Raw genomic sequence first — 17681 nt, 5'->3', positions numbered from 1 at the left:
GGAGGGGATATATGATGTTCCAAGTTGTCTTCAAAAGCAGGGGTGTTCTTACTGGCAGGACCTTCCAGGCCAAAGAGAGGCCCCTTTGCTCAATTTTTACAGATGCATCAACTTTAGGTCTTCTTGGACTGAGAGGCCCTGACAGCAAGGACATTGTGGGGTTGACTACAGCAATGCTGTCTATAGGGGGCTGCCTTTGAAGACAAATTGGAAGTAGAACTGATCCAAAATGAGATAGCTACCTTAAGTGAGGGTAGCAGATTTAGCCATGAGACCAATGGTACAGTCACTAGATGGGCTTCCTGTTTGCTCTGACATACCTACATTGGCTCAGCTCCTGGTTACTTAAAGGACTATCTTTCCCAATAAGCTTTGACATCTTCTGGGCATTCTTTAGGCTTAAGACCATCTGAAAACTTACCAGCCCTCCATGCCTAATCCAAGGGATCCTAGCTGTGCGGAGATTCATTGAATGGCACAGAAAGCAGTGGAGATAAGCATCTTCTTCCCTCCCTCCTTCCCTCCCTCCTGTCCCTGAGCAAAGAAACAGGTTTGCTTAGAAGATAAATGACTTTGCTCCTCCAGAAGTTTGTTTCCAGACATTTCTCGCCCACCCACACGTCCCCCTCCTGATCCCCCTTGGATTACAAAGCTTCTGGTTCACAAGCCTTCCTCAGTGGAATATTAATCCCATTTTGTTTATGGCTGCTAAGGACAAAAGTGTGCTTTCAAAAATGGATTGGTACCTTCTGATTTCTTGACTTCTTCCTTTTTAATCAACAGGAAGAGGCAGAACAGTGAGGTTATTTTACTTGGTCCATTTTCATTCGACTTTTATTTTTATATCCCTTATACTAACTCTTCAGTTTTCTTTTGTCCCTGACAATTGTACTGTTTTGTTCCAGATCCACTTATTCCTCTAGCATTATGCTACAGAGCTTTGAGTAACATTAAGGTAGACAATGCAATTACAAATCAGCCCTGAATTATTTCTGTATAATATAGGGAGTGGAAACAATTATAGCTACAGCCATACTGTCTTACAATGGAAAGGTCAAAATTGGGCTGAATCCACTGAAATTGAGGCAGTGGTAAAATTGCAAAAACAAAAATAAATAAATCAGTGCATGTTCTCTTTGACTTAGTTGCATGGATATTTTGACAAGTCAGTAACACCAGATGTCATTGAACTAGCCTTCGGACAGATGGAATTGAAACATAAGTCCCTGAGAGATACACGTCTATGTGATATTCATTGTGGCTGATTTAATTCCGACTGGGCTACCCTATCTTGGAGATGCTCAGGTTCTAGATGGGTGGGGACCATGAACCACATATGGCCTCTGGGAGACTGCTCCATAAAGTTCAGGTGGCCTGGACAAAGAAATAGGCAGGGCCAAGAGAATGGCTGTATGTGATTTAGCTTGACGCTTAATGAAAAAACAATTATATGAGTCAATATGATGGTTCCCCCTGTCTTCAAGGAGCCCTTGAGTTGCACCCAACTCCTGGTGACTTCATGGACACATCCATGTAGTTTTCTTGGCAGCAGAATAGAAGTGTTTGGACATTACTTTCTTGAAGAGAATGTATGTAGCTCAGGGTTGAACGGTGGAGTCCTTGGTGCTCTCTGAGCTTTGTTGTGGGCTTGCAGACGTTTCATTATCCCACTAGGTAACTTCAGCAACAGCACTGATGATGTTCCCTAGTTGGGTAATGAAACATCTGCAGGCCAACCACCAAGCTCAGAGAGCACCAAGGACTCCATTGTTTTCTTGAGGGATGTTTTTTACTTCCTGGTCTAGAATACAGTCCTGGATGGATACCCTGGTCGTCTTCCATCCAGCATGAAACAACTCTTGTCCCTGCTTTGTTTCTGAGCTCAGAGAAGGTCAGCTAGATGCTGCCAAATCCTCAGATGCATTTTTCATATTTTCCCCTTCTGTCACATTAAAAAACACAGTTCAGGGATTTGGGGAGGGCTTCGGAGCTTTTGTTCATGACTCTGAGATTGTTCCTGGGACCCAGACTGTACCATATTGCAAACATGTCCTTAGACATATCTCAGTCTCCAGATCTGCCACTACCCTGAAAACCCATCCCCCAAAATTGGACCTTCTAAGCCAGGGTTCCTCAACCTTGGCAACTCTAAGCTGTGTGGACTTTAGTTGAAGTCCGCACAGCTTGGAGTTGCCAAGGTTGAGGAACTCTGTTCTAAGCTACATCCTCAGTTCCAAAAGTCTTCTCACATCCATCTCACCAAATCCCAACCATAATTGTCACTGCTGCCCAGGATCATCACTCAAAGTCATGTTTCATGTGGAAACAACTTGTACCTCCCACCAAAATGTTGGGTTAAAGTTATAGGCATCCTTCAGCATTGACCAGACTAGCTGGGGGGTGCTTTGGGAGTAGTTTAAGCAACATCTCGAAAGCCATTGATTCCCAACCCCTTGTTTGCTTCCTTTGGAGGGGAAAATACTGGAGGAGACCAACATTTTCCTTGAATATGCATTTACAAATGTGCACGGTGAACTGATGAGAGAAAGGAAGGTTGCAAGATGGGACAATAAGGTTCCTGCCCCCCAACTTTGGATTTCTTAGAGCCCAGTCAACTTGTCAGTGTCCATCACTGGCCACCTCACCAAGCTGCTCTCGGCTGGCGTTCAGCTCCTCCTGGCCAGATTCAGAAGTCCAATTAGCCAGTAGATCACTAAAATCTGGGGGGTTGCTGTTGGGGGTGCCTATGGGGCTGAGGGTCGGCTCCCTCCAAAAGGACTGAGGCAGCTTCCTGCCCTGCATGGGGGTGACATGTGCATATTTCTTCTCCAGCCTCATCAATTTCTTATTGTCAGGAGAGAGGTGCCGCTGAAGACACCTACACAGGCCATATTCAAAGAGTTCAGCCAGGGGACCCAACTTTTCATCTTTCCTGCACAGGGATCTCCAGAGCTGCTCAAAAGGTTTGTGGGGGTCCAAAAAGTCTTCCTTATCCTCAGTCTCCCCACGCTGAGAAATCCTGATCAGATCTGTGTAGTATACCACTTGCCCTGACAGTGGTGGGGAGCAGAAATCTTCATGGGTGCTGCAGGTGCTTTCCTCCTCCTCCTCCTCCTCCTCCTCCTCCTCCTCCTCCTCCTCTTCCTGCTCTTTGTTCTTCCTGCCAAAATATCTCTGGATGTCACTGCTGATGCGCTCAGCAAACTGGAGGAGCTGCAATGTCTTTTTAGCGTTATTCATGCTGGTGTTGACCTCCGTAGCTGCATCTTCATGGGCAGGACTCACAAGATCTTCTGCTAGCTCCATTTCTTCCTTTCCTTCCTCTTCTCCCTCATCTCCCTCTTCCTCTTCTGTGTCTTCTTCTCCAGATAAATATTGGAAGGCCATCTCCTGGCCAGCCATGGAGAGCCGGAATGGATGCTTGAATTCCGTTGGTAGACTGAATTTGCTTAGAGTTTGTATCACTCCAGCTGCCATGTTTTTCTTCCTTTGTTCTTCAAGTGCTTGACCTTCTGGACCAAACACCTTCTGGACCAAACACCTTCTGGACCAAACAAACACAAGAAAGAACAGGGCATCAGTTGCTGGAAATGAAAGGCACTGTGAGACCAGTTCCTATCAACATTGCCACAACCTCTTTCTAGGGGCAAACACTGGAGACTGGAGAAAAGATGAGATGGAGCCATGGAGAAAGAGAAAGAAGGTTGGTTTGTTTCTAACATTTCTATCCTGCCTTCTTGAGATTCAGACAAGGTCAGTGTTAACAACAACCCCATGAAGGGTTTTGAATAAACCCATGTTCAGTGAAATGAAGAGGTGGCCAGAAATGCAACATGATCAAAACCAACAGTCTCAAATCCAGAATGGACCAGAGACCTGGGTCCTGCAGCAGAAGTAGCATCATTTGGGGAAAAAAAAAAGCAAAACGTAGAGACAAGATTGGATTTATTTGCCAGTCTCCCTCATCTTTGCTAAGAGTAGCCTTTTCCATGTCATGATGGTGCAGGATGATGGGACTTGTAGTCCCATACACCTGGAGGGCACCATGCCAGGGAGAAGCTGATTTATACTGTCCTCTGGGTAGGCATCTTGTACGCAGAACAGAAACATTCCTTTGGCAGATTCTGGGTCTACACTACAAGACATACTTGCCATTGCCTCCAAGGATAAAACACCATGCATAAGTTGGGGAAAGAACCCCCATTTCGATGCTGGAAACCTAAAGTAGAGTTTTGTATCATTAACTACAGCAATATTCAGTGTTTTTCCTCTGTGGGTTGCCCAATGGGCTCCCTACAAAGGGAAAATACATATATTATGGAAAGGAGCATATTTTCTCTGTAATGGGCTAGTTCACTATATCCAGGGAATGTGGGAAGGGTCTTGATTGGAAAACAAGACACTTCCCACACCCAAACTGCCCCATTAGTCCCTTCTCCATCTTCCGGCTGAGCTCCAAATACTGCAACTAAAACGGCAATGGTTGCAGAAGTGGTTGCACTGTATGATTCAGGCCACGTAATAGCATTATTTTTGAATGCACATGGCTCTTTTGTTTAGGCCTTGCACAGAAAATTAGCCTTGCAGAAGGTAAACCAGATAAGGACCCTTTTTCTCCAACAGTCTATTCCGTTTCCACCTGATGAGCACATACTTTTCAGGCCATGTCTTCAGAAATAACACGCTTCTCTCCCCCCGCTGGCATGAAAATGGCCCAGAGATTTGAGTCTCAAGACAGCCACGTGTGGACCCCTACTCTCTCATTGCTCCTTGGGTAGCCTTGGAGCAATACAAAATTTGCCACTCGACCTACCTCGCGGGGTTATTAGGAAGATCAAACAGGAGACACCTCTCCAAGCTCCTTCATGAAGAATTAAATCAAGGCAGTACCCCGCATTTTGCTGCACCAAAGGGTCTTTAACAAGAAGCCAGGGACCCAGAGGACAGTCCCCCCCCACCCCATGAAACCTCCAGTCCTCGGGATGCTTACCTGATCCCTGCAGGTTGGCCCTTATGTGCCCTTCTCTGCTAACTCTCCACCCATCCACCTGGAACCAAAGTATTTATACTGGAGCTGCCAAGACTGCGGACTAGCAAATATTTGGAGCCTGCATTGTAATTGTAGACTCCGTAAACAAAGCTTGGGTTTGCTTTAGTGCCCGGCAACCGGAGAACACCGTCGACAAGGAGCCTGCGAGGACAGGAGATAGGGACTCACCTTAATGGTGGACTTCCTGGGGGATTTTCAAGTGTTATGCCCGCTGAGTTCCCTCTGAGCTCCACAACTCCAGCTGCCAAACCGCCTGGCGCCCATCGACCCTTATCTCTCACATTGATTTGGAGACCAAATTGATCCTGGTCAAATAGGCATAAAATTAAATTTCATGGTCTTTTGACTCCAGGAGTAGGAATCATCTCCAGAAGAAAGTAATGCTTATCCAACAATTTGTGAGCAAACAAGGGGTTGGGGCAAAGTTCTTCTCGTTGGAAAGGTATCTTCTAGGGGTCCAGGGGAGAGCGGGAAGGCCAAGCTGCTGGGGTAAAAATATTGGGGGGGGGTCTTTCATTTTAGACTTAAAAAGAAGAGGGGGTCTTCAATTTAACAGAACCCAAAGGAAAATAATAATAAAACACTAGAAAAGGAGAGAATGAAGGAAAGGCAGTAAGAATATTCGGTCTACAAGGGTTTTTCATACATGTGCGTGGAGCTTTGGAACACAGCAGGGGTGTCAAAAAAGTCAAGATGAGGAGCACTTTTAGAATACTTGTGTTTGAAAAAAATGAAGTTTTGATTTTGGGTTTTAATAATCAAATGGTTTGTTTTAATAGAAATAATGTTGCTATGGTTTAACTGATGGTAAGAGATTATATTTGTAAATTTATCTAGATGTGTATTGGAGAAAGTCAGAAGTCACTTTCCGTTTCTGTTCTTCTGTCTATTTGCACCTTTATTAGTTTTTTTCTTTTTTTTCTTTAGGTCTATTCTCTATCTTTTCTATCTTTTCTATTTTGTATTTTAACTAAACTTTGAAAAATAATAAAGTTCCTATTAAAAAAAAAGAAAAGTCAAGATGTGGGCTGTGATGGTTTTTATGTGCATCAATTGCGCTGCTGTGGCCGCCATCTTTACTTTTTGGACCCCACCCTGCAGATATCCTTGCAATGCAGTTTCAGTAAAGGATGACCACAATTCATCAGATTAATAGATATTGATTTTAGAATGTCAAAAAAGCAGTTGTTTGTTTTTCCTGTTAATTTGTTAAAATAAGGGATGTTTATTTTCTGTGTTCACTGTTTTAGCCCACTTTTTCTCAGGGAGTAAAGCCAGTGCAGTGAAGATCTTGCCCACACCCTTGAAAAAAACCAATCCTGTGAGGTAGGATGATCTGAGATTTACTGACTGGTCCAAAGTCACCCATGTTCTCCATGGTTGAAAAAGAATCAATGAGGGTTCCCCATTTTTCCAGTTTTCTCATTTACAACACCCTGGTTCTGGTAAAGCAAAAAAGCTTTAGTCTGTATCATTCGCACCCAACTCCCAAAGCTTTAGGAACAGAGAATGGAGAAATCTTTTCTTGAAATAATAGGCAGATAAAAATACAGAATTTATTTTAATGGAATTATAATTATATATATATATTAAATATAGACTTTAATAGATGTCTTAACAAATTTTTCCAAATGCATACAATCTTGTGCAAAACTTCCCTTAACAGGTTTTTGAAACAAGCCATTTTTTCCTAATACATTGTTTCAAGGCACCAGTTTCTCTAATTTAGCAAACAAAGACAAAGTAAGAACAGAATCTTTCAGTTCTGGGCAGTTAAAAAGCTGAAGATCCGGCTGTCATATTGACTGCAACATTGATCAGTTCCTAGAAATATGAAGCAGATAAAACTATTCTCCTTTCCTAATGGAAACCGAGAAAAAATGCAGAAGTTTTTCTTAAACCGCCCACCCGCATCCCACTAACCCCTGAGACCATGTGGGCTGAACAAACATGTGCAAGTTCAGGACTCCATGCATCTTTTTAAAAAATAGCAGCGATCTGGTCTTGTTCATTCCGATTCTTTCCTCCTCTGGGTGTGTATGTGAGTTTTGTGTGTATGTATAATTTTTATTAGAGATTTTTTTTGTAAAGGAAGGTATGAACTAATACAAACGAATATAAAGTAAGAAAAAGAAAAGAAAAAGAAATCAAAGAGGAAGCTAAAAGTGCCAGAAAGTGGGGAAAAAGTAGAAGAGAAACGGAAGAGAAAGAAAAAAGATACAAAGAAGTAGCTTCCGATCTTCTTTACAGCAGTTATTAGTCCAGTTATAAATTTACCTCTTTCTCTAAAGTTACATCATGACTCTCTTCTTTCTAGAATCCATCCTACCTCTCGTCAAAAGTTCATTTTTTTTCCATTTCACACAAAAAGTCTATAAGGGATTTCCAGTCAGCGATAAACGTAGATTTTGTCTTTTCTCCGATCAAGTCACTTTAGCCATCTCAGCAAGTTCCATCGTCTTCACCATCCATTCCTCCATTGTGAGCAATGCCAAATCTTTCCATCTTGGTGCATACAATAATCTCTCTGCAGTTATCATACACAAAAATAAAGTTCCATGACTTTTTTCCAACTGTTTCTCCATCAATCCCAGAAGAAAACTCTCTAGTCTGCATAGATCATATCCAATGGAATTGTCTGTGGGACAAGGAAAGAGCATAAAGCAGAACTTCAAACCAGGCCCAACAACCACATGGAATGCAGGTGTCCATTTCAAAACATGTTGGCCCTGCCTCAGGGACCTCTGTGCATTTCTGATACTTTCCCCTTCTAAAGCCTGGTGGTAAATTCTAAGCTAAGGTTCATGGCCAGGAGGCCAAGGGAACTTTGAGTTGATGACCCTGCAAAGAAAAATAGGGCAGTATCAGCCAACCTTTGAAGCAAAGTAGATGGACTCAATTACAGCAGCAATGGGTGCACTGTTGGAAGACCTGAAGCACCACGTTGGAGACAGAGCGTCCTGGAGAAAGTCTGTCTGTCTGATTGCTAAGTGTCGACACCAATTTGGTGGCCCATAATCCATCCATCCATCAGTGCAAAGACCCAGCTCTTTGAGAAGTTCATAATGCTGGGAAAGCTGGAGGGAAAGAGAAGACTACCAGCAGCAAAGAAGATGGACTCACAGCAGCGATGGGTGCACCATTAGAAGACCTGAAGGACCAAGTTGGGGGTAGATTTTCTCCTGAAGAAAACCTGTGTGATCGCTTAGAGTTGACACTGACTTGACAGCACCTAATCAATAATAGTCAGTCACAAGCAACTATTATCCTGTTCTCAGTAGGTTGCACTCTACTTTTGGAGAGGAAATGGAATCATGGAAGGAGAATCTCTCCCACCAAGGAAGTGAGCAAGCTTTTGAGGGAATCTCAGCTCTTAGGCTGGATATTAGGCGTCCTCCCTCCTCAAGGGGCTACCAGATCGGGACTACAAATACCCAGACAGCCACTAGATGACAGCAAAGAAATTGTATGTGCTGCCTCTTGTGGTTGTCCATGTTTTTGCAGCCCAGGTTTGGTAGCTCTACCACCTCCCTCCCACAAGGGGAAAGAAAAGGTGGGAGAAGGAGAAAGACCTAATCTCCCATTAGAATAATGGAGGATTCCTTGTTAGACACTTTCAGAGACTATGAATTGCTGTCCATTTCTTTATCCTCCTACTTGCACAATTCTGGAAATCCCAGAGCAGTTGTTGCAATGTCCCCAATGGGCCTATTTTCATTATTCTACTGAGCAGCAATTTCCTCTCCCTGCCCTCATTCTTTTCCTTCCCTGACATCCCCCCTGCCTCCTTTACAGGATACTAATCATGACTTGGACAACTTGATAGGCCTCCCTTTGCAAACTGATTTATTGATACCATTTGCATCATAAATCATGCAAAACAACGGAGTACTATTAATAAAAGACAGGGGTGGAGAATCTGGTGCCCCCAGATATTGCTGAAGGACAGCTGGGAATGCTGGAAATTGTAGTTCAGCCCTTTCTGGAGGCTCAGAGCATCCCCCAAGAGATGTGTGTTGCTCACTTGCTGGCATGAATCTTGCTATTACTGCCTGGAACTGAACAGCTGGACTCACATATTCGGCTAAGCCATCAATCCTGGCTTACAAAGCTCAGTGGCTAAGTTGAAGCAAAGCAAGCCACAGGAGTCTACGATTGGGTGGCCTACCAGTCTGTGAAATGTATACATCAGTGTTTGAACTGTTGCCTTTCAATGGCTCGAAAGCACTTGCTTGCAGAAGCCTTTTGAAATCCAGCTAAAGAAGGGCCCCATCTTGTCTGAGCAGCATGGGTTGTGACCCCCATGGGGTGTCTTTTTCTCACACTAGCCGTTTTTTCTCCCCTACAGCCCAGCAAGGGCTTTTCAGTGAAGAAGCGGGCAGGAAAATATATCCTGGAATGTGACACTGAACAATGATGTTATTTCTGATGGCAATCCTTCCCCCGCTGTGCCAGCTGTGAATTCTGGCTGTCGAACTCCAAACACACCTGTAAAGTATGAGGTTGTTCCTCCTTCGTCCTGTTTTCTTGGTAGCAGTGGAGAAAGGATTTTTTTAAAAAACCTCCCAGCCCAGCCTACACCCTTGAGATATTTTAAATAAATAAACGGGTTTCCTCATGGTCTCCCATCCAAACCCAAATATGAACCCACTTTGACCCCGCTACACTATTTGGAGAGGCAAGGTGCTGCTGGATCTGGATTTGAAAACTGGGACGGTCGACTCCTCTAGATGTGAAAGGGACCCCAAGGGTCCTGATGTGCCCCGTGTCTTAAAAGATTGGCGTTGTTCGTTTGTGCACCATGGAGCCAGAAGCAGCCTCGGTGACGTCAGGTGAGCATATTGGAGGGGCAAGGACTGCCTTATCAGCTGCTGCTCGGATCTGTTTGTCAAGCCTGCAAATGGGCCAGATAGCTGCTAGAGAGGCAGGAAGGCTGCCAGAGGCAATGTTTAGAGAAGACTAAGTACCTCCATGTGGGGCTGGGTTTTGCACGTCATTTGTGCAAAGGGCATTGGTGAAAGAAATCCAGGCACACCTCTAGAGTTGGGGGACAAGACCTTCTGTCCCTTTGTGCAATGGGCTGGATTTTAAAAGCGGGCTACTTTTGTCCCCAGTCCTGCTAGGGTTCAGCGTTCTAGAGGGGGCAGCTGGGGATGCCAACCTCAAACCCTTTTGCATTTCCAAGTGTTGGAAATTAAGCACTGGGGGTGAAGAAAGGGACAACCTCAGGGGCACAGTACTTGGCCTAGAAGAGCTGAGTTCAGTTGCATAATGTGGAGGTCCAGATATTTCCCCCTTCAAGAAAAAAAGAAGGAAGGAAGGGAGGAAGGAAGGAAGGAAGGAAGGGAGGAAGGGAAGGGAAGGGAAGGGAAGGGAAGGGAAGGGAAGGGAAGGGAGGGAGGAAAACAGTTATTAGCTACTGAAATCAAAGGTCCCCTAGATACATACATTGTACAGGAATAGGGATGTATTATTTTGGGATGTATCTCCCACAATCCCTTGCTGATGGTTTTGTTTGGCAAGAGTTGATGAAAGCTGATGTCCAAAAGGTTTAGGAGGCCCCAACTTAACTACTCCAGCCCTATCATATTATTACGGGTCATTGGAGATGGATGGCCCCTCTGTGATAGATGTGATTCACCCAAGGTGGGGGGAAGTGGTGGCTCTCCAGATGTGCCAGGGTCACAATTCCGGCACCTCTTATCTTGCCATCTTGGTTGGGATTGCAGGGAGTTGTCATTCACCAGCACCTGGAGTGAGACAGGTGGCCCACCCTTGACTGTAGGGCACCCTTACCAGTGATGAACTGAAGGATGAATTACTCCATTATGCCTGTTGCCTTCGTTCACACCGACACATAAAAACTAAGGCCATTTTTCCTTTAGTAATTTACAGCATCTTCAGAGCATCACCCAGCTATCGTTGAAGGGACATAAAGTCTTTCCATGTTACTCTCATTCTTGCACATGGATGGTTGGATGACCCTAGAAGATACCATAAGTTCTTAGTGGGAAAATGATCTAAACCAGCTGGATTTACATAATTCACTGAGCCACAAACTAGTCAACCACACATTAGCCCAACAGGCTGAGTCTATGTTCACCACCTTTGGATTCCCAACAGATTCATGTTCCTCAGCAGACTCTTAGGGAACAGAATTTTTTTGCAGAGAACTAGGAAGCTCTCCGATAATTTAAGCTGCATCCTTGCTGAAGCAACAGAACTCTAAGGCCCAACAGAAGACTCTCAGAAAATGGAAAATGGGGAAATGTCAGCCCTCACCTTGAATAATAGGAAGCACCATCTCCAAGAATGTTCTCCAATATCTAAAATGGGCATATGAGAAAAGTACTGATGGGCCTTCTTAAGAGACTATTTCTAACAATAACTGGACAAATATCTGTGGGGATGTCTTGGAAGAGCTTTCCCCAACCTGCATTTCCTTCAGATGTACACACTTCCCAGAACACTCAGCAAATCCACACATCTGGAGGACATTCACAGCTGGAAAGGCTTTCCTAAGAACATGGGAGGCTTCCTTATAATGAGCTGATTCATCCATTGCCTGAAGCCATGGTCAGTTTAATAAGCTACCATTAGGTGGATTCAAATATCATGCTAGGCCACCATGTTTCACAGGGTTGGGTTCAGATGGTGCTTGGCCTCAAACCAAACAAACCGGATTATGTCCCGGAATGAAACCCATCACAGAAAGAACCCTTCGCAGAAAAAACACTGGTCCATCAAGACTTCGACTGACAGGAGCTAGCTGGGATTTCAGGCAAGAATCTTTCCTAGCATTACATGAAGACACCCTAGGATTGAACTGAGGTCTCTCTGCTCCAAGAGCCAAAGGCCTTATCTTTGAGGTATAGCACCCTGCAAGTAGAAAGACGGCTACAACTGAGTTTCTCTTAATCTTGGCCCCCTTGAACCTCGGTCCTAATGTTGGAGAGAAGGAGATCCATGGTGGTGTGTTGCTGAAGGGCTAGATGCCAGCCTAGCAGTTACCTCTTGGTTAAGCATGTTGGGTGAACACTGCAACGAAGTTTGGACTTCACAGGATAACCTGTATGGCTTGGCATATGTTCCTGCTGTCTGGGCAGCTCTCTTCCTCCTTCAATTTTTCTCATAAATTATTGTTGCTGTCCATCTTTTGAGCCAACTTCTGTCATTGTCTCAGGGGCTCGAAAGCAGCAACCCAGGTTGGGTGGGGTGAGCGGCTGCTACTCCATCCCTATATGTGGACCGGGCCTCCCCTTCTTGGCCTCCATGCAAGAAAAATCAATAGCTCCAATATGTTAGCACTCCAAACGAGCTCCAATATTACACGGCCATTAACCCAACAAGCACTTAGCTTGCTTCTGCCCATTAGACGGGACACCAGGTTGTAGCTTTCTACATGCTTGTATTCACCGGCATTGTAAAAACAAGGCCATAACAAGTGCACGGGACTCTGAGATGAGGAACAGAGGATTGAGCATGTTGCCCATTTTTTATTTATATCTCTGAGTCAGTCTTGACTCCTGGCAACTGCCTGGACAAGTCCCTGCAGCTTTCTTGGCAAGATTTTCGGAAGGGGTTTGCCACTGCCTGCTTCCTAGGGCTGAGAGAAAGTGATTGGCCCAAGGTCACCCAGCTGGCTTCGTGCCCAAGGCAGGACTAGAACTCACGGTCTCCTGGTTTCTAGCCTGGTGCCTTAACCACTACACAAAACTGGGTCTCCCATAAGCGGCTGTTATTAGCAGGTTTGCACACCGTGCTCTGCCATTAGGTGGTCTGCTTGGATTGCACTTAAGTATATTATATAAACCATTCATTGTGGATGGTAGTCCATGATTTATTGTACTGTGTTATCAACTCAGAAAACTACGGTTTATTAAAAAGTATGGTTAAACAAGTTATGTTTAACTGGTGTAGAAGCCTGCCCCCCCTCTCATTTCCCTAGAAATGGACATTTCAAGACCATCCTTTTACTCCAGAAGCCAACAGTGTCTATCTGAACATGTAAATTCATATAATTAATTAGAGGAATTATATTAATGGGGATCATGCATCAAGTAAGCCATGGTTTCTTTTAACTAGGGCTTGTTGAACATAAAAAAGCAACCTGGTGAACACATGTCATAAATCATGGCTTACATTCCTCAAGTGCTGTGTTTATATATTGGGCAATAGGTAAACCATGATGGTTTGTTTCAAAAGTATGGTTCAGTGAACTCACCTTATATATTGTCACTGGCAAATCCCAGCTAAAAATGATCCAAGTTGATTCAGGAGCTATGGGACAAGCCAACAGTTAAGTGTTAGAGTAATCAGATCAGAGATGGCAAGCTTGGAATGGACAATCAGGGTTAATTGATGTATTTATTTATTTTAGGAAACTTATATACCATGCCTCAGGCCAGTTCACAGCAACAATAAAAACATGAAAAAACCAACAACAATTACTGGCCTACAGCTTTGCCGAATCTGAATGCCTGGGGGGAACTTTACAGCGCCTTTCAGAAGGCTAGAAGGGTAGAGCCGTGCTGGATCTCAGGGGGCAGGGTGTTCCACAGGAGAGGAGATCAGAAGACAGGACCAACAAGCAAATACAAGACTCTGGCTAGGTTCCCAAACTGTGGTTTTGATTGGTTGAAGGTAAGAACCCAACTCGAGGGGTTGCACTTCCTTATCAGAGACTGTTGTGCAATCTGGGGGTCCCAGTGCAGGTGGCAGCTGTGGCCAAGTAGGCCTTGGCATAAGTTTGCCTTGTGTGCCAGTTGTGCCCTTTCCTGAACCAGGAGGCCCTTCAGACAGTCACTCATGCCCTGGTCATGTCTTGATTGGATTACCCTTTAATGTCTGCACATGGACCTGCCCTTAAAGACCACTCAGAAGCTACAGCTGGTCCAGCATGCAGCAGCATAGGCAGCAAGGGGTGTCACAGTATGCATGCATATCCTGGCTACTTTGCAAGCTGGACTGGTTGCCAGTTGTCTTCTTGGCGCAATTCTAGGTGCTGGTTATCACCTATATAGCCCTGTATGGCATGGGGCTTGGTTTCCTGAGGGACCACCTGTCTCTAGTTGTTTCTGCCCATCCAGTGAGGTCAGCTAGAGTGGGATGTCCCAGGTCCTGTCAATTAAGCAGTGTCATTTTGCAGGACCCAGGAAGCCTACCTTCTCATTGATGGCTCTGTAGAATGATGCCCCCCAAAGATTCATACTGCTCCTGCCCTTCTGACTTTCCACAAACTACTGATGGGCTAGGATGGGGGTCAAGTCCCTCTGATTGGTTATTGGTTACTTGGTTTGGGGAGTTTTGGACTCCGGTCTCCAGTGAGCTGTCTTCTTTTTCTTCTTATGTTTTCTTTTAATTTTTATCTGTAAGCCCCCCAGAGTCACCACTGAGTCAAGCAACCTTGAAATTGAACTAACAAATAAACATCTCATGACAGAGCATGCTATGAGATTCAAGTGTGGTTGATTCATAATCAAATGCACCATGGCTTAGCAGAACGCATAAATGCAGCCACACCCTAATTTTGCTCAAACAAGGCTCAGATGAAATCTGAGAGCAATTTCAATTCCTTCCCACCCCAGACCTGCCTTTCTGTCTGCATGCTTTCATCTCCAGAATTCTTCACAACAGCCAAGTTGGTGGAGAAATCCTACAGTTGAAACCCACACATTTGGAGGGCAACTTGGCAAAGCTGTCCTAAGATCCAGTAGTCCATCTCAATGGTAGATATAGCCAGTCCAGAACGGGAAGTTTCTTCTTTTACTCTAATTGAAGCTTGTCTTGACTGGGGATAAATTCTGTTCCCTCCTTGGGAAGATTACTTTTTCTGACCCAGAAGCTGCTCCCTTCTCACTGTTTCGTCAGAACCAGTAAGCCAGACTGCCCATTGGTTCACCAAACTGAATCAGGGGAGTCACTGCAACATCACTCAAGCCACCCCAGAATCATAATTAGTTACTCTCCAACATAATTGCAGCATAATTGCTTTAGAGAATAACACTACAAGACTAAGACAAAAAAATACAGTCTGTTAAGAGTACTGATGGATCTAAATCCACAGTTAAAATGACTTTCAGAAATTAGTGGCAGAAGACCTTCTTCCAAAAATCTGGGCCATGAATCTGAGATCCCCCATTTCAAGATTTCATAATTGCAGCCTATTGACCACCAATTAGACTACAGCCCCCATCACCCCCAGCCAGTTGGACCCATAGTTCCAGGTTCATCGTGGTTGAAAGGCGGTGGTCTGGAAAACGCCAGATTAGGGAAGGCTGTTTAGATGGTTGTAAATTGAGAATACCTTTCCACAACCTCCAGTGGGGACTTTTGACAGTTTGCAGAAAGTTTATGCTGTAATACATGTAATTAGTCCTCACTTACTGCTAAATGATGCTTGGAGCGGCGTAAATACTTAGTGACCTCTGCTGTCTAGGATCAGAGCTACACATTGTAACATACCAGGGTTATGAGATTCCACCACTAGTCTTGCATATAGAAATTCATTAGCTCAGCTTGAAGGGCCCCACCGCTTTTGGTTGGCTGCCATTTTCTTTGCCATAAAGTAGAATAAAAATCCACCTTTTCAATGCTTCTTCCAGTTCCTTCCTGCCATGTTTTCAAGTGTTAATTGCTGTGCTGTTATACCCAAGAATGTTCTTCCTCCATCATGTTATTTGATCAAGGAAGAGAGAAGAGGACAACCCCACTCCAGATTCTCTTTCACATGTTGGAACCAAACTTCACTCCATCATCATGCCAGAACTGTGGTAGGCAAACAGAAGTTTTAGAAATATGCTCCTTTTTAACCAGCACTCAAAATCTTCTGTCCCACAGATGAGCCCATAATGAGCAAGTGTAGTCCCACAACATTTTTTTTCCTCTCCCTCCTGCCCCCCATTCTCTGGCAATGTGGTGTTTTTCCCCGTCTTCCTGGAATGATAAAAACCACAAATAAGTCTTGTTGAGTTTGTGTTACTTCCAGAACGTTGCACATTTGATATCAGATTGCATGAAAACCATCTTTCTTTGAAGCTATCTGGTGGAGGTGGACTACGATTTCTGTAATTCCAAATCAGCAGGGGAATGATGGGAATTTGGGCCAAGGAATAGCACATGAGGGATTAACCCATAGCACAGAATAAACTGATCTTAATGAAAACTTACATGCTACATGCTATCTGCACAGACCTAGAGATACATTCTGTTGAATATAGTGGGATGTTTGTTTGTTTGTTTGTTGAATATGTCCCTGCATCTACTTAAGCCATAAGGAATTTGAGTTGATTCAGGAACATATACTTTCAATATACAATCCAACAAATAAAACAGTAAGTTCCCAATCTAGGAATGTTTTATATGTTATAGAGCTATTTATATTGTAATTTATGTGTTTTAATTTTAATTGTAACCCCCCCCCCGAGTCCCCTTTTTGGGGGGAGATGGGCAGTGATGGAAATCTGAAATATCAATAAATAAAATGGCGATCAATAAAAACACACCATATCATAGCTGGGTTGATGCAATGGCATGCAAGGAAGCTAGAAAAAAAATTAAAAGAACAATTATGGAGCAGCTATGGAAAATTTACAATATAAACTCATTCTGGGTTGCAAATCCTGCCTCATCTTACCAACTGTTCCTTTGGTTTTTTTAGTCACTCCAAGAGGCTAAGGAAGTGCCAGAGATCAGAAATAGCTGGTCAGATCATCCTGAGGGTGAAAAGATTTACAACTTCCAAAATTTTTATTTGTTTATTCCATAGATCTGTATACTTGTATTACCAGATTCCATCCTGACTTACAGCAGTTTACTTTAAATACCAAATTCCAGTTTGGTGAATATACAGTTTTTTCTTGCTGTGAGCCACTGAAAACTTCTTTTTTCAGGCCAGTTTGCTCAGTTTTAATGTCTTTAAATTCCACTTCACTCATAGCCATGAACAAAGTTGAGCAGAAGACCTGGTGGCTGTGTTCACCCAACATAAAAAGCATGGTTAGCTGAATCTTGGTTGGCTCTTTGTTGCTTAGAAGATTGTGGAAACCCAGCATATTGCGGAGTTAATGGTTAATGTCTTGCACAAGCCAGAACACAGGGATTCAGTAACCACGTGAAGTGTGTTGTGTGAATGCAGCCAGAAGCTGACTTACAGATTCTGGCCAAGTCAACATAACCTAAGCTACGATTGTGTTTACTAGGATTTATTAAATCCATCACCACTGGCTGACTTCATAAAGTACACCAAGCCAGTATTTCTCAAACTTGGCAACTTTAAGATGTGTGGACTTCAACTCCCAGAATTCCCCAGCTAGCATGCTGGCTGGGAAATTCTGGGAGTTGAAGTCCATACATCTTAAAGTTGGGTGGGGAATTCTGGAAGTTGAAGTCGACACATCTTAAAGTTGCTGAAGTTGACACACACTGTACTAAGCTATAAACTCTGTTTTACAAACCACAAATACCAGGATTCACACAACATTCATTCATTTTGTCAAATTTACCACTGCCCATTTAATTTTATCCCGCCTTTATTATTTTTATAAATAACTCAAGGCAACTAACATGCCTAATACTCCTTCCTCCTCCTATTTTCTCAGCCCAAACCAAACAAACCACTTTACAGTTTGGC

General features: G+C 43.8%; 1 protein-coding gene across 1 annotated transcript; it reads right to left on the bottom strand.

Moving 5' to 3' along the window:
• Positions 1–2619: 2619 nt before the first annotated feature.
• Positions 2620–3477, bottom strand: PERCC1 (proline and glutamate rich with coiled coil 1). Its single transcript, XM_063315088.1, has 2 exons — positions 3286–3477; positions 2620–3114 (listed from the first exon to the last, which is right to left on the bottom strand). Exons 1-2 carry the CDS (start codon positions 3475–3477, stop codon positions 2620–2622), a joined length of 687 nt encoding a protein of 228 aa, XP_063171158.1.
• Between the last annotated feature and the right edge of the window lie 14204 nt (positions 3478–17681).

The sequence above is a fragment of the Candoia aspera genome, chromosome 14 (genome assembly GCF_035149785.1).
Source record: "Candoia aspera isolate rCanAsp1 chromosome 14, rCanAsp1.hap2, whole genome shotgun sequence".
Lineage (NCBI taxonomy): Eukaryota > Metazoa > Chordata > Lepidosauria > Squamata > Boidae > Candoia > Candoia aspera.
Note: the sequence above shows the minus strand (reverse complement) of the source record. Positions and strands in the feature narration are given on the sequence as shown.